We start from the raw sequence: 23,627 nt of genomic DNA, 5'->3' as shown, positions 1-23,627 counted from the left end.
AGCATGGCCCTTAATCCTCAATTGCTAAAGTTGTACTCATAATTGTAAATTGCTTTGGATAAAAGCATCAGCTAAATTCCATAAATATAAACATTCCAGTAAATTAGATGACTTGAACCCCATAGTAGCCAAAAATATACATCAGATGTATACATTACATCTGTATGGATTTCAGTCAATGTATCATAAATTATGTAACTTTTCCAATGGTTATTCCATGACATATTTCAATGATTTGTCAAATTGCTTTTCTTTGAGACCTTGATTTTTTTTTTTTTTTTACTGTGATTGAAGTTTTCCCTGGAACACTGAGAGGAAAGATCGCTGACTGGAGTGTTAAGGGGCAACACCTTTCCGGTGTGATCATCTGTCACAGTCAAATCCAGGAGGCTTTAAGATCAGAGTTGTGAGATGGTTTGTTTTGGGATGGCCTGTGGATTAACTGTGTCAGTGCAGGTCCCTGCTCGCTGTTTCTATGGTCATTCACTAAGATACCTGCATGTTGTAAAACAGTGGCAACGGTTCTATCTATCCCCCTCCTGCAGATGTCTATGCTCCAACATCATGGATCGCATGGCCACCCACAGCCATTAAGATTTTCCCACCAATCCGAGTATGCTTAGTTTACACCCCCTGTCAAATGGGGGTCTCCAACCTTTCTGATGTGAGCTACTTTTGAGGGATCAAACCAGCAAAATACTCAATAAGAAATAGCAGAACCTATTTAGTTTTCATGATATTGTGTCAGTTTACAGGCCACAACATGAAATAACATTTCCTTTCAAGCTCTTGAGACCATTGAAAGTTTCAGATATTCAAGTTTCAAAACATACAATACAAACCAAAAGAAACACATTAACAGCAGATAAGGAAGCAAGGATGCATGTTTTTCACTAACTTTATTAAAGATATATCTAATTATCGCTAATGTTCATTGTTCACTCAGCTGTCACAAAGTAGACATGCTGGATGTAACTGAATAAAATTATGATATTTAGTTATTACATCTAAATAAATGTATTTTGTTGGCTGGTTTTAATTTTGAAGTAAGTGATAAGGGATTGGCTGGTATATGCCCTGTATTTAGGACCATAGTAAAATGTATTATATTTCTCTTTGACATGCTGCAAAATACAACTGGCTCAAGACAAACAGGCTGGAGACCCCTAACCTGTGGAAACATTTAACCATGTTTACTACCTAAACTATTTGACAAATAATACAAAGGTGTTGCAAATATGTTCCATTCACACAGAAAAGAGAGGTACTGAACTAAAACAGCAGTTTCACTGTCAGATGATTGTAACCAGAAAAAATGCAAGAAACACAAAGCCAAGCCAAACACATCTTACTGACGTACTGTTGAAAAAATATACATTTCAAGCACAATAGGAAGACAAAGAGTATGTTATCATACTGTATATACTTCAGCATAAATCGCCACAGCGCGTTCTGGCAGCTCTGAGCAGTGTTTGTTTTAGAAGTCCCACAGGTCGCTGGCAATGTGTTAAGTCCGTTAAGACTCAGGCCACAGAAGGTCGTGAACCTTGCTCCCTGTGCTCCCTCTTGGCAGCCAGTGACACTGATAGCGGAAAAAATGGCAACTATCTGCCACTGTCTGCAATGCCAATCCAAGGCCTCACTGGGTACAGATATTTTTATGAGGTTCCAGAAGGGTCCATCTTAAGTTGCAGAGGATCACAAGGCTTACTCCTAAAGCTGGAGGGAGATGTCGGAGTGTAATGTAGAGTGCACCAAGAGTATGCTTGTGCTGAGTGTGTATGTGTGCTTGTTTGAGGGCAGAGCTGTTCTATCTCCTGGGCCTGTGACCAGAAGTTCTAAAGTCCAGTGAGTAGAGGGCTGAGGCTACAGCAGCATACAGGTGTGTGGCGTTGAAGCACAGGCTGTACACTGGGCTGCTGGTGGTGGAGGTGAGCTGGAACATCTGGAACATAAATCATAAAGGGAAATGAAACACAGCTGCTTAAAAACAATTTTACTAAACATATCAGATAAATGAAATTTTATTTTCCACAAATATGTGCTTACCTGCAAACAACGAGTTTGCCTTTTGTCCCACAGGCGTACCACTCCGTAATAGGAGGAGCCACTTGCAATCATATGATTCTCATCAGTCTTGATACAGTAAAGAGCACTGTCATGGGGCTCCTCCCACTCCATCACACACTTCCTGTTGAAGAGGATAATTCTGTTTAATATATACACAATGATTTTTGCTAAATTCTGAGCAGTCAGATCTTCATTTATATGTCATCAATATAAAATTCACAGTTAATCTGCAATGACTTAAAACAGTGTTCATTTTATCCATATTACACTTTGCCAGGTGTTCAGTGCAGGACCAAATCCACTGTGGCTGCTTGTCCATGCAGCTTAAAGACAAGGGTCTTATTTGAACTGGCAAGGATGACACTCTCTTGTTTTAACACAGGCAGAGTAGAGAGGTAGGGAAATATCTGTTTGTGTCCTAAGCCAATAGAGATCAATTCACCATTACTGGTTGTGATGAATAAATCACAGGAAGGAAGTGTGGCTGGGGTGTGCAGCAGAATGATGTGGCATATGTCTGGATTCTCTCTTTCAAACTCAAACACACACACACACACACACACACACACACACACACACACACACACACACACACACACACACACACACACACACACACACACACACACACACACACACACACCAATTTTGACATCTGATAATAGTTTCAAGAATGATAGAAAAAAAATGGAAGTGCAACTGATGTGCAAGCAAAACTAATTAGCTGAACTTCATATATTCAACCGACGCCAGATACTCCAACACAGAAACAAAGGAGGGGAGCAGAGAACAGCAGAGCATAAGAGAAAGAGAATGAGTGTGAAATATTTCACTTATAGCTAGGAACAAATTGTTTCCACATTGAGGAAAAACTCACAATTAGTTTAATAACAGTGACAATATGATATGTTGTCATTATTCATTTCACACTGGCACTTGTCGTTAGCAATTAACAAAGAATGTATTTTTAACAATCCTCTTTCCACTGATGATGACAACTTTCAGATGACTACCCACTCTGAATGAGGATTGACCACATATTGGTGCCTGACTGGTCTCTCTGTGAATTATTGATATCTTAAGAGGGGACATTTGCTCCTCCCAAAGCTCTCCAGGGCCCTCTTTCAATCACCTCAGATTTGTGTTACTTGACTGCCCATATGCGATTGGGTGCCGTCACCCCCCCCCCCCCCCCCCCCCCCCCCCGGTCCCAAGTCTGACACAGGGGCCCACCCTGCCTTACAAGCAGCTCACTGATCCCCAGAGCTCACCCCGTTGCCCTGGAGATGCACAGCACCACATCAATATTGCCACTGACTTGTGCAGGCTTGGGTGGGTCAGAGTCCTACAGTGAGAGTCCCTCTCAAAGAGGGGGTCCCTTTCAGTCGCTCACAGGAACAATTGGGTACACAGAGCCAAGAGGAGACTTGAGCCTGGCTCCTTTTTTGTCTAAATGGTGCTCTACGCACAGGAGGGCTTATTAGATTAACTGAGAACACTAATCTTCCTCACAGGCTCTCAGAGAGAGACTCACTAACTAACTTTATTACTCTCTGCAGAAAATCCTGGCTCTGCTGCCAGCACAGGTCACTGCATGCACCAAGTCCAATCCAATCTGAGCATCAGCCATGCAGTACTGTTACTCCTGAAGGCCTGCTATAGTAAGACATGGTCCGCGGTTAGTTGCAGACTAGATGAGGCACTGCTTTGAAGGTGGGACAGATTCCCTTCCCGTCCAACCCAGGTACCTGGAGCAGACACGTAGATCCCAGTAGCGGATGAAAGTGTCATATCCACAGGTGAGGAGCTGGAAGGGAGACTCATAAACAATATCCAACACACCTGCACCTCTGCGGAATTCTGTGCCAAGACATGATACCAGATGACACCTAGGAGAGAGCAAATAAAAGAAAAAGTTATAGAAGTCAAGTTATAGACTATTTCTTGTCAAACATCATGAAAGGAAGCAAAGACAACAACCAATTTTAGGGATATGCTTTATCTGACACAGGAGAGTGAATACGGTGTTTGTGCTTTAGGCTAAAACACACACACACACACACACACACACACACATATATACACACACACGTAAACTAACCTTTTTCATATATATATATATATATATATATATATATATATATATATATATATATATATATGAAAAAGGTTACTTTACACCTTAGGAATTGTTGTCTCAAGGTCTTATGTCTCAGTTAACACATTAGTGTGGCCAATTCATCAGCTGTCATTTCAGATCAAATGCCTTAATTTGCGCAGTTAATCTCTCATTACCCCTAAATCCCTTTATATTCCCATATTCCCAAGATCCATAGACCATACAATAGATAAATTAAGTCCTAGGAGATGGAGGAAAAAAGTAAACACCTATCTGAAAGGCCTGAGAAAGCAGATTAGGAGTGGCGCTAGGCTCTATTCTTACATGTGTATGGAAGAGAAAAGGGAGGAGAGAGAAGAGCGGGACACAGGAAAAAAGCAAGATGGGAGTTGGGAGGGGTGTGTGTGTGTGTGTATGTGTGCGCGTGTGTGTGTGCGTGCATGTGTTAGCACCACGCTCCTATGATCACAGGCTGAACAGGCCTGCTGCGGCCCCCTCTCCCCCAGGCCACACTGCAGAAGCCAGATTATTGTAGAATAACAATTTCATTGTTGCCGTTTAATTCCCTCCATGACCGTGACTGTGTGCGACTTGTGGACCTTTGATACCTGGTCCCTAGCAACTATTTAGAAGAACCCAATGGCCATAGCGACCGCCCCCCACGTTTGGGGTCTCCTATGAGCTTGTTCGCCAAGGGCAGACTGGTAATCCTCAACCTTCGCTCTAGGGGGGACAGGGAGGTCTTATTAGACACAGGCTCTTTAAAAGATCCAGATCTAAAGGCAATACCCCTGGTGGGCCTAAAGACAAACTGCCCTCTTGGCCCATGGGTGCTCATGTTAAGCAAGAATCATTTACTCATAACTGCTGAAATGGCATCTTATCAGATTCCGAATACTGTGGCTTGACCAAACAACAATGGAAAAAAAACACCTTACACTTCTCATTACAGTAATTCACATTACTTAAAGAAAATGTGTAAACGTAGGTCAGCATGGCGCATCCGGCGTCTGGCTGGCCCTTTGCAAATGTCAAAGCGTGAAGCGAGAAAAACAAGCATCGTAAAAGAAGTCCTCACATCTGTGCTCTGATTTTAAAACCAGTAATAGCACTGTTCCATGCAGAGGAGCAAACACCAAGATTCTTAAATTGTTAGGTCACAGGTTTTGTGTGTGCCATTTTTTTCCCTTGGGAGGACCTATGAAGATTACAGGATGGAGGATAACCGTATAATCTTTCAAATTGCTGCATCTGCGCGGCGGCCGACCTTGTTCTCCCACAGCCGGCCCAGTGTCTGATCTGACAGCATTGGGGAAGCTCTTAGAGCACTGGAAATGTCAGATGAAACCATACCTGTTCTCTTAGCTGTAGGATGACAGGGGGAAAATACTAAAAACAATTATGAAAGAAGACCTTTCATTTCTGGAAAAATACATCATTTTCTGAAGCCAGAAAATATATATAAGAGTGAAATGGCCTATTCTTTTTTTTTTTTTATAAAGGTCAATATTCATATTGAAAGTCTATTACAGACAGAACACCAATCAATCAATATGTTAAAAATATATGGGTTAAAAAATATGGAATAAGTCATGCATCTAGTAGTAATACAAATTCCTTTTCTAGCTCCCTGATTGAATAATACAAACAAAACACATTTGCCAGAAAAAAGGTCACTTTCCTCATGTATGCTCATATTTGGAGCAGCCAAAACCAGGCAGCTTTTCAGAGCAAGCATAATCCACAAAAGCAGAGGATCAGCACTTTATCATATTTGAGTTGACAGCTCCGTGCTACATGCTGTGAGAAACTTCTAATGTCCAGACTTGCGGAGGAGTTAAGAGGTCACACATAGACAAGTTAGGAGCATTTGAGATGTTAAACCTGGTAAAGTGATCACACAGACAAATCTACCACTAAATGCAATGAAACAAACTAGAGAGAAAATGTTTTATATTTTAGGCTCTTTTAAATCACTCTACATAGGCTGCTGACCTCACCATAATCCTCTCTGACCCCTGGACACATTTGAGCCAGAGCTTCAAAGCACTAAATTTTGCCTATGTATTTGTTATGTAAGAAAAGAACTAATATATCTGTAAATGTAGCTCTTTTTTGACTTAACACACCTAAATCTTCCTGTGTTTGTGCATTTTTGCCACACATTTAATAACAGTTCCTAAACAGTCTAATAAAGCAAACTTGCAAGTAGTCCATTTGCTTTTATGTCTTGATATTCTTTAAGAGTCGTTAAATCCTAATTCTGGACTATAAAGAATGACATGTGTTAGTGATTAGTTGTGAGTTATGGTCTCCGAGCTAGGAAGCAAAATGGAGGGGCTGGTCTCTTCAACAGTCCTTACTTTCTCTTTGGCCATTTGGGCCACACACACACACACGCACACGCACACGCACGCGCGCACACGCGCACACACGCACACACGCACACACGCACACACGCACACACAATAAAAGGGGCCTTTAATGAATTGACGGATTAAAAAAAAGTGGGGAGAGAGGATAAGGACATTTCTTTGGGTACTGGAGCCACAGAAAAGGTCATTTTGCACTGACGTTCTTATGAGGTTAAGTATAGAGGGTAAACTGGCACAAGGAAGCTATGGGAAACAGTTAGTGCCCCGAAACGATGTGAGACAGGTACATAAAGAGCCCTGCTGGGGTTTTCAGTGTCTAAAACAAACAGAAATAGCATTGCGCAGTCTGCTCGTCAACCAATTTAGCCAAGAGTTGAAATAACCGCCAGCTAAGAAAGAACGAAAGAAAAAGGGAAAAAAAAAGCTCAGCATGGAATGTCAGGGGGCAGGACAATGGAGACTTTTAAATGTCACATGCGTTCTCTTAAAAAACAATGAGATTGCAATTTGTAAAACACAGCTCCTGCCAGATCCAGACATTTAACCCTCTCTTTTAAGGAAGAATGTGAGGAATTTCACTGCAATTGTGTGTTTCTTTGATGGCTTTTCTCTCTGTTTATCCATGACCGAGGGCCTCATGAAAAGTTAGGGGTGCCTTTAAAGCGCCACTTGTGTGGGACTCAGGGTGATCACAGGCCTCCATACAGAATAGCAAGAAAGGACGGGAACAAAAAGAAACATTGCTAATCAAATGAACCACACAGAAATGTGTTTTCCCCCATAACTAAATGTAATGGTATTAATAAAAGAATTAAGGGCAAAATCTGAATACACTACACATCATTTTTCCTTAGAAATTCAGGTGTTTTATTAATAAATTATTGTTAACATTGAGGTCATTACGTTTGTGAAGACACATGCCTTATCCCTTGTGATGACTCCTAAGCTGATTGTTAGTTTTGTCTCATTTTTGGACATGGTGCAGAGAAAAGAAAGCAGGCCATCTATGGAGTAACTGGTGGCAGCACCACCCCTTTGCCGTGATACACAGCCTCTCTGGTGCTCACTCCTTCTGTCACACCTCCTCAGTCTGTCTCCCCACCAGCTGGTCAGCTGCGCTGTTGAGACATGAGGGTGTGAGTGATCTTGGCCTGTACATGTCTCCTCTATTATTCCCTTTCCCAGTCAACATGCACTGTTCAAAAAGGTGCCCCCATCTTTCGTGAGCATTTTAGAAAAATGTCAGGGACACTTGTCTTTATCCTTAAAGTGGTTCTTGAGGTAGCAAGAAACAAAAAGGCAGGAATACAAGATCTCACATCATTGTAATTTTTTGCAAACATAACACTCTTTTTAACACTCTTGATTATTTAGATGTTTAGAAAAGGGAACTGACCTCATCAGGTCATAGACACTAATGAAAACACAACAATGCTCACCCTCCATGCTGCATTAAAGTCTGCCAAAAGCTGAATAATATAATAAAAGTTGTCCTTAGATTTTTACTGTTTTAATAAAGTCGCTGCTACTTGTTTGAACTGCACAAAATGCATGCACTAACATATTTTAGAAAACCTCTGGAATGAGCTGGGTTTCTTGTCACCAATGTTTTTAAATTTAAGACAGCGCAGAGATGTTTAAGGGTGTGGTGACATTTCATTTGAAGGAAGTCTCTGAGCAGATTTTCTGTGGAAAGCAATCACACTCATTCTGTCACTGTAGTTTTAGGGGGAAAAAAAGCAATGTGAAGAGCTAGAATGATACTTTTGCTTTGACCAGTCTGTAGCTGTGTTTCTGAGGATGAAGAGACTCGTCAAAAAATCTAATAAAGCAAGACTTGGAAAAAAAAGGTATAAAAACCTGTTAAAAAAACTGTGCTGTTTTCACAACAGTAATCATCTGTGTTGTAACTAACATGCTTGTAAGAGTGTTTGTGATGTATGCTCTGATATCTGCCTTTATCAGTGAAATTGTAGCCATCCTAATGTGTTGTCTCATGTTGGTGGTGGCTGTTTGATGAATATGCTGGTGGTCTGTCTGGAGAAATGTTAAAAGAAGAGAGACAGAAACAGAAAAACACACACACGCACACACACACACACACATGCACACACGCACAAAACCCCCATCCCTCCACTCATGGTTGTTTTCTCGACCCCCTGTGACTGGCGGCTTTGTGCTCCTCACAAGGTGCACCTGATTACCAGACAGGAACACATTATGGCAGGACACATCTAACCCCAGTACAGCAGCATAAAGAGAAGAAGAAAGAGAACATAACACACTGGGAGACAGGTTATGGAGCACTATGGAGTAAAATCATGTTTCAGAAAATTAAACAAACAAACAAAAAAAAAACCTTATTTAGGCCAACTGAAGAAAGAGGGGAAAAAAGAAAAAGAAAACAACCATGGTGGACCCATGAATGTGTACGTGTAGCCAGTATGTAACAGGGGCCACATCTGTGTCTGCTACATTTCTCTGTCTTTAATCCTAATTGGTCCCCAGCCTGACAAGGTCACAGCAATGATCTGCAGTGTAGTGAGGCTTGTTCAGTAGCTTACAGGTGCAGGTTCAGCCGACACCAGCTAGCCACGCTTCACAGATCAAGACTCAGCAACATCCCTTGCTCACCTAAATACTGGCCAAATTTTCTATTTCTCCTCCTTCTTTGTAATATGTGATTCCCAGGGATATGCCCACTGCCTCGCCCCTCCTCCTTCCCGGCAATCTGTGCCGTCTCAAATTCCCTTGTCATTTGGTGGCGGAACCCACCTTTTTTTCCCCCCTTCTTCATTTTCCTTTCCCTGGACTGACAACATGTAAGTAGGTTGAATTCTGCAGGTAAACCAGGGGAATTACAGAAGCCAGCCAGGTTGTATCAGGTTTAAGCCTGGCCTTTCATGAGTGGAATTCTGAAGCCAGCTTTGAACTTTTTAAAGAAGCCAAGTAAGGTTGCTGAGAGGATAATGAACAACAACTATCATTATGATAAGTTTCTACTTTTAGTTCTGTGTGATCAGTTATACTGACAAATAGTAAAGGATCTGGAGACTTAGCTACACTTGTCAATGAAATAGATTAGGGTTAAAATCTTTATAGATCTCTGAAGTCTGAAACACATGCTCTTTAGAAGACTTGTAAACACAATGTAATTAAACCAAATCCAGCATAAGGGCAGCATTTACAGTAATATGTGAGAACATACAGTGGATTATTAAGAGTGTTAGGTTAGATGGCAGGTATATTGTATAAGCTACCTCTCTGTGTCCCATATCCGAAGAGGAGCAAAGTTTTCACAGCATGCAGTTCCAGTCACAAAAGTGCTGTTGAGAGAGATTACATGGAATTACATGGAATTCATATAAATGCTTTAATATTACCCAAGCATACAGCATATTTACTTGTAACATTTTTATAAAGTGTCCAACAAAAAATAAAAAATTAGTCAATGAAAAAAGACCTCGCATTCATGAGAGGTTTATACATTTTTATAAAGATGATGCATTTTTGTGGTTAGGAGTCTTGAGCATCTTTTCCCTACATACAACTAGAAATGAATTTTTTAAAAAGTGAGCAGAGTATAGAAAGGTGCACTTGAGGCAAGTTAAGACTGTAAACTTTGCTCAAAGATGTGCATTCTTTCACCAAAATACTGGGGGTGGATTGGGCTAAGTAAGAGAAACAAAAACACTTTGGTAGTTCCTTTGATTTGGATGACAGGTTAAAATTAGTTGGAACAGGTAGGGCGGAGGATGTGTGTGTGTGTGTGTGTGTGTGTGTGTGTGTGTGTGCGCGCACCATAGTTTTGACCTGCCTGATAGTTAGGGATTAGAGCCCTCCTGGACAGCTGGGATTGGCAGGTGAGACTCCAGGCCCCCACCGCTCCCTGCATTGTGTGTGGAGGTGAGCTGCACAATGGGACTCCCACAGTACTGAACACCCAGGAATTTGGTGGCTTTAGTGCACAGGTATTCCTACAACATCCTGCTGTGATGGGCTCTTCCCCCAATACCCCAACTGGCTACTTAGTCTTATAGCTAACTAAATGAAGACGAGAGAGAGAGAGAGAGAGAGAGAGAGAGAGAGAGTGTCTATGTGTGTCTGTGTGTGTATGCACATGGATGTGTGTGTGTGTACACATGCACATGTGTGCATGTGCAGGTATGCGAATATTTTTGGTCACTGCAAGCCTAAACTAAATATAAATAGAAATTTAGTAAACAGCTTCCATGCATCAGACTTGAGAAGACATGAAAATGATTGACAAAGCTGCTTACAGAGACTCTCTCTCTGTTTCTCTCTCTTGAACATACTTTCATACCTCCAGAGAACACCCGAGCAGTGGGCTCTCCGCCCCCACACCAAAGAAATGGGCTCCACAATAGAATACCAGTGTGGCCTCAAATTAACAGCCAGCCTGAGTGAATAAGCTCTGTAGCGCCTGGGGTCCAACTCCAAACCCAAAGCACAAAAACATAGAGGGACAGTAACCCTACAGCACATTCAGCACGGCAAAGCTGATCAAGATTTGAACAAAGGCTATTAGAATGAGGATGCAATAAGATGACGGATACAGACAACTATTAGAAAGTAAAGCAATAAAGAATTTTTACTTTATGTTTACTTATGAAATGTGAAAGTCAAGTTGACAGTTGCACGTGCAACACACACACACACACACGCACCCTGATAGATTTTAATCATCTACACAACAAGACATAACAGAAGACATCTCATTCAATCGGAAACCTATGCTAATAAAAGATACATGAGAAATAACAGAGACAGCTAGTGGATGAAAGAGAACAGGCGTTCCAGGCTCTTCAGTTAGTTTCTTCATTGAGGGCCTAAGTGTACTGGCAAAGACAGCCATGGCAGCTGTCAACCCAGTTAGCGGTGGCCCATCAACCATATTCAGCTTGCTGGGCAAGTACTGGCATTTTAATTACTGTTGGGTAAACTCATTTGCCCCAATGAAGGCCATGTGTCCTAATAGAATATGCAGGCTGCCTGACCTCTGAACCTGTGTGACACAAGATACAATAGGGGCAAAGCCAAGCTCTCTCTTCCCAGCCCTTATTACTCTCTATTACTTCAATTACTCATCCCTCACTGAGTCTGATTGTAGCGAGGAAAAAAAACACAGTGGAAAGAGAGAATGAGAGAAAAATAGAACACCACAATTAAATACATTTTAGTCTGCCAGATGAGTTCTGATTGATCTGAAAGGGAGTCCCAGTGATATTATAGCTGTAAAAGGTCAAAGCCTCTCTCTCGCCTAATGTCCCCCCCCCCCACCCTCCCTCGACCTTACACGCACCCGCTGAACTGAAGAGTAAGCATAGCCTCTGAGTCCCCTGACACCCACATGCCCCATGCTACCCCCTCCAAACAACCCCCAACCCTAACTACTCTTCTAACCCAAAAAAACCCAGTGCACCTCAGGATCATTAGAACATGTCGAGGGTTCACTGCCAACACAACCATTTTGGTAACCTAATCAGCTGACATCATTATTCGAGGTACTGTGTAGCATGAAATTAGTGCTGGGGTCACACAAACTTTAATTCAGCCCCTGCTGGGAGAAGAACTCCAACAGTAACAACATTGTTAGGGCCAAGCCAGCACAACCAACCGTATGTATTGGGACAAGACCAATGCAGAAGATTAAGATACATTTTGAAGGCAACAAGAAACTGCATGTCCTGTTTTGAGGACCTTCTCTGATGTGATAATGTCATACATTTTTAAACAACTCAAGCACAGATACAGAAAACCTACAGTGTACAATATGACGATTATTAATTAAGAGATTTCATTAACCTTTATTTTACAGTCTGATTTTACATCAGATAATTTTTTATGATTAGATTTTCATTGACTTTCATCTCACCCACTATAGGGAAGATGTGAGCATGTGATCATGTGAGCGCACAAAATTTTAAAATAAAATAAAAAATAACTTCACATACACATGTACTAAATAAGATACATCTGATAATATTAACACAAGACAAAGGACATTATGAAATCTTGGAATATTAAAATTGTATATTATTATTAAGTCACTTGGCATATTAAAATTGTAACAAAATAAAAATAAATAAATAAATAAAATGATATTCTGGCTCCTCTAAATGGTTAAAAATGCACAGGTATAAATGGGGTTCAAAGTGAGTGTAAGCCCCACACATCAGCCTGTTTTTCAAGTGGGATAGCTGCGGGCCAGAAGGAGGTTGTTCATTTGTTCTGGTTGACCCCTGGCTTTGTAAGAGGGGATGTATCTAGTTTGTAAAAGTGCTTTCATCTTGGCCTCTAAATATGTTTGAATTGAAAAGGGTTATGATGTATTTATATCGCTCTGAATGGGACAATGGGCAAGGGCTCCCTTACTCTTTCTCCCTCTTGCCCTCTCTGTGGCTATGCCCCCCACCCCCCACCCCAAACTCACCCCGGAGTTCACAGACCTTTTGGCTTTCTGTTCATGTCCCCTGTGTCTGAGGTCAGAGGAACATTCCACACACTGCCTTTTGCTTAGCTGAGTGGAACATCCCCAGTTTGGACAAAAATACAACATAAGATTCATGAGGAATTTTGCAGCCAGTTACACACATTTTGTACATATTGCACCAGGGCAACAGTCACTTGTCTCATTATAACACAAGCAAGGTAAAATGCAAGCCTACAATGCTGTGGGTAATTACTGTTTCACTTTTGCCAGCAGTGTTATTTACATCTGGAATTTACAATCACATTTTTTAAATGTTTGTTCCCATTTGGAGTGGAATCTCTTTGATTACATGGGCTACATTCTATAAAGAGGGATGGGAAAGAACAATATATTAACTATGACTTAATGTATCACTGCAAATTATACTTATAATTACAAAGGTACAGCAGGGAACAGTAGGTTGGTGTAATGCATCATCACTCAATGACAAAGTTTCAATCATAGATCTGATCCACATCTCTGAAATGGCTTTAAGACTACGTGAGTACAAATACTCAGAATTCAGTTTCTAAGGGAAAAATGCTTTTTAGCGAGTACCAGAAGTTTCCATCTCAAATGCACCCAGGGAACACCTGTATGTGGCATGTGCCTAATGATCTGCTTCTGCAAAGCCTGCGTGGAAGGGGCATATTGACTGCAATTATTCAGGACACCACCTGCAGTCAGAGGCTATAGCTCCCATGCAGTGCTTTCAGTAGTAAGCGCCCTGTATTTAACGTGTGGGAACGCACATTCTGTCCGTTATCGCTTTATTGTTGCAGCCTTCTTTTCTTTCTTTCACTTGGTTTTTTTCTAAAAAACTAATTGAATTCTTGACTCCTAAGACACAGCTCGCTCTACTAGACTTGAGAGAGCGAGAGAGAGGCTGAATGAAAGATGTGAATTTTAGTTTTTTTCCCCCCTCTTTCTCTTTTTTGTGCTTGAGTGGGGTGGAGCAGTGGGGGTGAAACTGGGGCGGGGTGGGGTTGAGGCAGCATAGAGGGGTGACTCTCCCTGTACTTTGATACGGAGGGTCAGAGGTCATGCTCCCTCCATTTGCCAGAGAGAGGTGATTTGGGGGTGGTTTATCCAACAATCATTTTCTTTCGAAAGTTTCAAAGGCAGTAGCCCTGCAACATCTTTGTAGTTGTGCTTGACCAGTTCTAGACAAAACATGCTCCCCAAAAAAGGACCCTTTCTCACCTCTCCTTGGGGTTGCTTCTCTCTTCGATGGCTGCACCCCCTTCCCCTCTATCTCTCCTGCCTGATCAGTGCAGACTCACTACAACTGCTGAGGTATTGTGTACTATGCTATTGACACACAAAGACCCACTGTCACAGGCAATACCACTACTGCTTATAGCACAGTCTGAGACAAGACTTGTATATATACTCCAATCTATGCATAATGTCAAAATATGCATACTTAATTTTTAAAGACTTTGACACACTACACTTATTGAATGTATCGACTGTAGACAAAATATCCAGGAGCAATAGAAATTGTTCTATAAATATTATGCCAAGAAAACATGACATGGATCTATTAGAATCTATATGGGTGTAATTCACATAATCACACACACATATGCACGCACAAACAAATTGTTGCCACTATAACTACAGCAAACTTATTTAAATTAATTAATATACCTCAAATACCATTTAGCATACTCAGTGTTGGTGCAGTATAATCAGATGAGATGATCATACCATGACCTGTTCTTCTGGAAAAAGTACTCTCAATGATATACAAGTTACAGTTCACAGAAATTATCTATATAACGTATAGCTATTAGTTAACATACAAGTTAGCAAACATCTGGAGGAAATCCAAGTTACAAATTATAATAGTGAGCTGAATAAACACAAATAAGTGCATATGCAGTATTTATTTGAGGAAAAATACAATTGAATTTCTGTGCTTATAACCAATTTGGAATTCTCAGGTGAATTAACAAGTAATTATAGCTTGTCTTAGAGAGGCTCACACCAAAGAGCTTGAGAGGAAGAGTATCTGAGAACAAATGGTTTGGCATGGCGAGAGTACACACATCAGCTAGAGTTACATTCTCTTAGATGAAGTTTTCCAGACTCTACAAGTCCTGTCTTGTTAGCTAGGGTCTGACATGTCTGGCATTACAGGAAACAATTTAGCACACTATTAATCACACACAAATGCTTCCTTATAATTCTACATTTGGCACCAAAAAGACAACAAGACAAACACAGATAAATAAAACTGCAAACAAAGAGTTCTGAAAGACAAAGTAGAGTAAAAAGTTGTTAAAAAATAATGTATGACATTCGTCAACAATGCCTTATGTATATTTTACAAATGCTTGCTTAATATATTGTGAGGCAAATCACAACTTCAATATGAAGTAATATGACAGCAACATTTTGTCCCAACACATTCTGGCCCTCGAATAATAACCAGATATTCATCATATTACACAAATCACATAAAACATATATTAAACATCAGCTCATCACATGGCACTAACTCTCCATTGCACTTCAAGCAAACAGACAATCTGGGATTTCAGTACTAAGTAAAGTTCCTGTTCCCTCCAGCTGGACTGGCAAATACAAGAGCAACCAAAGATAAATGCAACAATGGTAAACACTACAGAAATTCCTAAACACCACCAATTCTGGGGGATAAAAAAATTCATGTCATCTTTAAAGTCAGACTTCTATCAGCATGCTCAAGCTTCATTTGGAACAACTGAATAACTTGAAAGTGCTGCTTTCTCTACATCCCAGCCAATATCCACCAACTGAACACGTCATCCCAGGTTCTAAACAGTGCCCCCAAAATAAAACCTATGTTAATCAGAGACCATTAGTAGCAATCACAGTCTGTTTTGAGTCTGCACCAGATGAATCCACATTGGAAGCAAGTAACTGAGGCCTGAAATGACAGACAAAGTGTGGACTCAGACGGTAGAGACAGGAGGCTGGATCGGGGGTGGGGTGTCAAGCCCAAGAGATCAAGATCACAAATTAAAAATTATTCAAGTTGCTTTTAGTTTGGTTCTTTTTTCCACTGCATAGCCACTGTCTCTTTCATATAAGATAACAAATGGACAGAGGAGCTAGCCACTGAAGTGAAATGAGAACAATGCAGGGGGCCAGAGCGGCTATTACCTTCACGATGGGAGAGAGGCCATTCTTTCTTTCTTTTTTTTGATAGTTCTCAAAACCAAGACCATATGATGCCATTTAAGGAATTCCATGAGTAGCATTTACAATGCAAGGTGAAAGGGGCTAGTTCTACCATCCGCTTACTTGACTTATAAACTTGGAGTTGTGCTTAAAAAAAAAATTTAAAAATTCTGAAAAACTAGAGTGGGTTTCTGAGAATATGAGTCAATATAAAAGGAATAACTGTGTGATATAACTTGCGAGGTAAAAATTCAACTGTGAAAAGCAATCACAGGAAAAGGAGTACTCGGAACACTGCTGGGATCAATCATATTCGCTGAGAGTGATATGAGATGGAGGAGAATCTTGGCACTTTTCTCCAGCCTATAATATCCCCCTAACGAACCTTGAGATTATGTTCTGAGGAAAAATTGACAAGAAAGTGGGTGGGAGGAGAGACACTGAGAATTAAAGAAACACAGAAGAATAGCATATAAGGGTAGAGACAGAAAGAAAAGAAAGACAAAGGAGAAAGATTAAATGGAAAATAGGCGGAACAGCACTTCAGTAACAAAACTATTATAAAAGTTGTTACTTTTAAAGTTAGTTTTGTTACGATGCTGTTGTGCAATTGGTGCATGCAATAAAATCTCCAACGTGAGTGTCAGAAGCGCACCCACTCATTCTCTTCTTCTCTTTCCCCCTCTCCTTTTTTTTGGATCCTGTCGTTCAGTGCTGTGCCTCCTGTCTCACTCCCTGTCCTTTAGATACCTCAGGCGTGAAGCTGGAACAATTGCATTTGCAACACAAGGGGCTCCCTTGTCTTCTTCACTCAGCTTCCCAAATTAAAACACACATTGTTCAATCAGCATTTTGTAACACCCCCTTACAATCTTTTACCTTCAATACAGTCTAACTAGGTAGATACAATTACAAGGAATCGCCACAAATCTAACATGAGTTACTACTGTTATGGTATTTCCTTCAGGTGGACTGAACATTTCCATGCACTACCAAAAGGTACAACTTGGATACCAATCATTTGATTTTCTAAAAACAAGCGTTTTCCAGACTTATTAGGCTTTATTTAACTTTTTGTACACCTGTATCTCAATAATGCTCGCAGTAAATGATGACCGCACACCTACAGTCAAATAAAACTCAAAATAACACCATGTTTTTACTTCTCCATGACAGCCATAAGAACATATTACAATTCAGAAATTTGCAGGTTAATTTGCAGACTAAAATATTAATTTTAAGGGATTTCATTAACTTTGCCCATTGCCAATATATTAAGACCATTGTGGTCTATTATTTGGGTGCAGCAATCTGCTTCAGAGGCTTGTTATTTCAGCCATCAAATTGGAAAATTAATGACACGGATAATCGTCTCTTATTTAGAAATCTAAATTCATGGCTGAAGAGGCAGGCTACCAGGGTTTAATAATTCAGCTGAGTGGCTAAAACAGCAATGATCCATTGCATTTGCTAAGGTGACTTTCCTCTATTGCATACACTGTGCTATGACAAAAAATTAAGAACGCTAAAGAAAGGGAAGAGTCTCGCAGTGCTCTTAAGTAGCTTTCCATGCACTGTTTCCTTTCACTCTGCAGTGCTGTGAACGTGTGCTTCATGAACGTGAACAGCTGCCCGACACGCAGAGGCAGGTGGAGGCTCAGTGCTAGTGTTACAGCTTCATGCGGCTGTGTGTCATTAAGTGTGTGGGTGTATACATGGATGAGCAATCAAAGGCAGAGGCAGTGAGGGCAGCCCCACTTCAACATTACATCCTGCCAGTTTTTTCGCTTTCCTCACTACCTTTGTGTCATTTTATGCTTCCGCTTTTTAACCAGACCATCACAGTAGGAGAAAATGGATTTGCTAGATGTGACTGGGTAAAGGTCTAAGATGTTCTGACTTCTCTAAGCCATAATGTCAATTGTTGCCTTATTCCACCAGCTGACTGAATTAAAAAAATATGACAAGGATAAGACAAAAAATCTGAGACAGTGGAATGTTACTGTATGCATGATGAAGCAATAGACTAAGAAATAATAAAGACTCAAATCATTGTAGAAAAAGCTGCATTTTCTGCACCATGAGAGGGCACAGTTCTGCTTTCTAACCATTTAGAACCAGGATCTCGTTCTCTTTCATATGCATTTCAGAGGTGTTAGCTAACTGACTTCAAAGCAATGGCATGGCAATAAATTGAAGAGTACATATAAAAAAAAGTCTGGCCACCTGCTTTGGTGCACCCTGTCTCTGACATTTCACCCCTTTACCCACAATTATGCCCTCCGCCCCTTTTCCCAAACCATCGGATCCATTCTTTATTTGGACAATCTCAAATTCACCCTGATGAAAGCTGGGGGTGACGGTGAGGGTCTTGTGATGAATCATATGGTTAGAAGCAATAAGAAATCCCACAAGGATGAATATGAAAACATCATGGGTCATGAATAAGAAGGGAGGAGTATTGTGGACACAGATAGTAAATTACCTCCTTGTAACTTTGTAATAAAAAACTTGGTTATATGGTTATATAAGCCATAACTTTTAGCATCTTCCAAGTATTGTTCCCCTGCATCTCAAATATAAAAACTTACTCCATTCTTTTTGGGGATTATGTTACAATCTTGACCCATGCTCAGACTCTTAAGCACAAATATAACTCATGCATCTAAATGAATGAAGGGGATAACACACTCACCACAGAGATGGACTGATGGCCACTGACCACACTCTGTCATAGGTAGGGATTGTATGAAGACACTTTCCAAAGTGGTTTGGAGTTAAAGCCCATATCTAAAATAATTTTATGAACAAGGCACATTAATGCACTACATAAAAACCACTAAAAGTTCTGAATAAATATCTTGCCATTTTGTTTGACAGGTAGTATTAACAAATGATGATGGTGATTTTGGTCTTTGAGTATGTCATTATATGTTCCATCATCAAGATTTATATATATTTATAAAAAAGACTAACTGTAAAATCAGGGGAAATCATACAAAGTTTCAAGTTCATGCTTGCATATTTTTCTAACCAATCTTACCTTAGCCGTCTTGTCCCTGGAGCCACTGATGATCAAGTGTCCCTTGCAGTCAATACAGTTCACCTCCTGATTATGGCCAAAATACTCCATGCAAAAATCACTTTTTCTGTCATAAACAATGATCTTCCCATCACTGTCAAAAGACAAAAACATGTAATATCCTACATCAAAAAAACACAATCATCATGCTGACACTTAAATACTGAATGATGCCGCACAAATGCAGCAATGCTGGTACATTGAGGTAAACTATTTATTTCAGTAAATGATTGGACTTTGCTTAGACATTGGGAGGTTACTAAATACAAAGGCCAGAGAACAGTGAAAACTCAACCTGGTCAAGTATGATTGGTAGAACCTTGAGCTGAGTTTCCAATAACATACTCTAGTTACTGTGTAACTTTGTAATTGGATGGAAACTAGTAAACCTCAAAAATACTTTTAAAACCAAAACCTTTTTAATTAGAGATAGCTGATAAAATAGTAACTGATTAAACTAAAATGACCAAGAACCATGAAAGGCAAAAATATCTAGCTAAATATATAGCTAAACTGTAAATTACCTTCCAGCACTGACAAGATGCATGTCTGTCAAAGCAAATCTACACACATCCTCTTGGTGTCCTGAGAACATAGCCACCCTATTGTGCTGGAACTTAACCCCTTCAGGACCCCTGAGATGGTATGCTCCAATGTCTGATGCCTGAGACAGATAGAGCACATCACCATCCAGCTGTATCCAAGGCAACAAGCTGTGGGGGGGAGATCAAGAAATGGAAATTTCTCCTACACACGTAGCTAATTTCTAACAATTTAAGGTGATTAAGTAGCTGGTACAAACTACAGTATTGTCTTGTTAATGCTGGCAAGAAGAATGATACACCCAGAACCAATGGATCTTTGATAAAATGTCATGGGATGGACAACAACAACAGACAAAATGTCCCACACTCCTGTCTCTTCGCTTTCTTTTAACTGGAGCAGTGACTTAAAAAAAAAAAAGTAGGCTATATTTAATCAAATGGCCAAAGCTTTGCAGTATCTATATCTAGTTATTTTAAACCTTTAATGGTCTCGAATGTATTGTTATGGCCACAGAATAACACAAAATAAATGTTCTAGATCATTGACCACCCACTAAAGCTTGCAGTATTAACAATAAAAATATTTATCATATTGCCTTAAAACATATTTTACACAATCCGATTAGGCCAGCATATCAATGTGAGAATTCTGTTACTTTCAAACTAATGGTTTTGAGGAGGTTATAAAACTCACTTAATCTTCCATTTAAGAAGGACATCTTTACGACAAACACCATGACTCCAATTCTGTGATACCTTCACTCTGTCCTTTAAAGGAATGGTAGGATACCTGAATGGATCAGTGAAAAAAATTTAATTGCATTGTGAACTGCATAATGAGAGACAACTTCCTTTTTAAACAAACTGTAAAATGTTGATAGCAAATGGTGCCAAGAGGTCAACAAGACAAATTAATTTTGAGTAACTTCATTGGAGCCCTTAGAGGTCTCATTTTTCATAATGGTCTGGATTTCCCTTGGTAACAAAAGTAACATATCTAAAACAGCACTGCGAATAACTACAAGTTTATATGCCGGGAAAATCCCACAACACTGCAGTAATGAACATCGAGTATATCAGGATCACAAAAACCACACAGCTATTCACCTGATGGTTCTTATTGCCTACATGTTGAATTACCTAGCGTTAGCTAACCTAGGTTAGATAGCTAGTAACGTGCATTGTTGCTGGATGACATATTAACCGTATTAAAAGTATATCTAGTATGAATACATAATTTTCCACTTTACCAGCAAGATACAACTCGAATCAAGTATTTTATCACTCAATTATAAAGTAATATATGCTCCAACTGTTTGTCTCTTAATAGTCTACCTAACGCTAGCTAGGTTATCTTAACCCAGTAACTCAAGATTAAATAGGTTACACTTGCCAAATCCTCAGCTAAAAGGTTCTTGTCTATCTTATACCTAAGTAACATTCGCATTTACAGCATTTTGCATACGTAGCTAACCTATAAACTGTTTAGCCATCACCGTGGAAAACTTATTATTATGCTAGTAAAGCTAACCTAGGTTAGCAAGTTTGGAATCAAACCCTAGCTGACTAGCTAAAAACAACGCTACCCAGCACGCCTCGACATTGATGTAGATTGTAAACGGTATCTTTTCCTGAGACATTAGCTAAACAAAGTTGTTTTGCTATCGTTATCGGGGACCCAAAACTGTTAATTTTTTTTCAGGAAAGATGGCGTAAACAAGCCAACTAGTTTTCTAGCCACCTAGCTATTTACTTATTTATTCTGCGAAACATGCAGGTTAGCTAGCTAGCTGGGTACGTAATTGAGGTTCGAGGCCCCATGTTAGCCATTTAGCTGACAAGCTACGTAACGCTATAGCTAACTACACGAACCAGCCAGCTAGCCAACATTCTTACAGGTCTGCTCCATGGCGAGTTACTCCAGTGTTGATAAAGTCTTTTGCTATCCTCCTCCAAACAGGATCGCGGACTGTAAAGTGATGGCTTCTCCTGCAAACTTGAGAGAGGCGACAGAGCGATTTGTAGTCCAAGTACGACAAGATGAGGTAAAGAACATCGTCCGGTAACTGAAACAGAAACATTCTGAATCCTCCTTAAAATTAGCCCCTCGACACTGTTGGCAGATCCACTATATTTATTTTGACGTTTGCTGGCGCCTTTATAACGGACAAATTTATCGGATTTAGATAGTTGTAAACAGAATCCCATTTTTTCAGAGCGTGTGAAAACAGTCAGACGTGGTAGAAGCCATTCCAATGTGACAGCATGTCACGTGTGTTTTGTTGTAAAATAACCTGAAGTTGTCACAGCGGCTTAATTCTTACCTGAGACATAGGCCTACAATTATGGCTGAATTAATGTTTCTGCTCCTTTTGAAATGCATGATGATTCATGATCACTACAGAAAAGTATTGTTATTGTATTTTTAATATTACAAATGTAGTAATTGCAAACGTGTACGCGTGTGTGTGTGTGTGTGTGTGTGTGTGTGAGAGTGAGTTTAAACTGGTCACAGTTCCCATGGGAACTGATTTATGTCTCAGCACCTCATTTTCTCCTCAAAATATTTGACTTGTCCTTAGATAACTCCCAGCTATGTATGACTTGTGCACTAAATGTAAGGGTCTTTTTGTTGATTGGAGGTTTCTTTGTGCTCATTTACATATTATCTGCTTTGGTTTCCTCTGCTTCTATAGACTTGATTTCTGCGAAGACATGGTCAGTTGCTTATGGAGTGCAATTTTGTTCTTTTCTTCTCTTAAGGTCTCATTCAATTCCCCTCTCGGTCTATCACTCATTTCAGTAAACCGTACCATGATTTTTCATCATCTTCAGCTTTTTCTTGGTACTGAAAATCTTTTTGCCTGGGGGCCCCTTCTCATATATACATCCGGTGCTTGTCATTGCATGCTTTTATATTTGATTCAAGGTTATGGTGTTCGTCAGAAATGCAACTACTTTATAGCTGCTTGACCTCAACCTACTTAATATGTATAAGTAGTTAAGTGCACTAGGGTCCTCTAAATTGTCTCCTCTCATAAAAGAGAACTTAGCCAATTAAATGTATTTACCCTCTTTAAGGTTAAATGGAAATCAGATTTACATGTTTTTTACTTTATTCTTATAATAGTGATTTCAGTAAGTTTACTTTTGAGAAGTTTTCAATAACTCATTGTTCATCAGACTACATGAACTAGCAGGGCTAGGGCTAAATTACATTAATGACAGTGGTATTAAATGACAGTAACAATTACCTAAGTTGTTGATACATCTGGTATGTTTCTGTCTGCTATAATGTATTAATTAAATTAAAATTGTGTTATAAATATGAGATATTTGTATGTAATAAGATTTAATAATGTAATAAGATACAAATCAGACATTTGTATGTAATTATGAATAAATGACAAAGTACTTTTGTAAGTCGCAATGGATAAGATCAGAACACAGGATCAGAACACTAGAGGCTTTAATGAGTTGTGCAAAATGTGTAAATTATATTTTCATATTACCCCAATGAGGCAAGTGTTGAAATTTAGGCCCTATGAATGGCCATGTCCCCAATACTTGTGCTTCTAAAAATCATTTATGGTTGACTTTCCAGCTGAATTGACATGACTGAAAGGAAATGAAGAAGGAGGGGAGACTATCCTTTTGATCTCTGTAGAGGGGTGCAGGGGTCTCTGTGTGGCTGGCAAACAAATTTAGCCTGTAATTGTTCAGAACATTCTGACAATCACTCTTAGAAATGCATGAGCAAACAAAGATTACA

At 39.9% G+C, this 23,627-nt stretch overlaps 1 protein-coding gene across 1 annotated transcript; it reads right to left on the bottom strand.

The window, feature by feature from the left end:
- Window positions 1-884: 884 nt before the first annotated feature.
- On the bottom strand, window positions 885-22,111 carry fbxw4 (F-box and WD repeat domain containing 4). The gene is made up of 9 exons (XM_027022968.2): window positions 21,752-22,111; window positions 20,550-20,645; window positions 19,835-20,023; window positions 19,272-19,404; window positions 18,924-19,018; window positions 9,825-9,890; window positions 3,819-3,959; window positions 2,050-2,191; window positions 885-1,945 (listed from the first exon to the last, which is right to left on the bottom strand). Exons 1-9 carry the CDS (start codon window positions 21,934-21,936, stop codon window positions 1,811-1,813), a joined length of 1,182 nt encoding a protein of 393 aa, XP_026878769.2. The 5' UTR covers window positions 21,937-22,111; the 3' UTR covers window positions 885-1,810.
- Window positions 22,112-23,627: the final 1,516 nt, after the last annotated feature.

This window comes from Electrophorus electricus, chromosome 11 (assembly GCF_013358815.1).
Source record: "Electrophorus electricus isolate fEleEle1 chromosome 11, fEleEle1.pri, whole genome shotgun sequence".
Lineage (NCBI taxonomy): Eukaryota > Metazoa > Chordata > Actinopteri > Gymnotiformes > Gymnotidae > Electrophorus > Electrophorus electricus.
The sequence above is the reverse complement of the archived record's forward strand: the minus strand, read 5'-3'. Positions and strand labels throughout refer to the sequence as shown.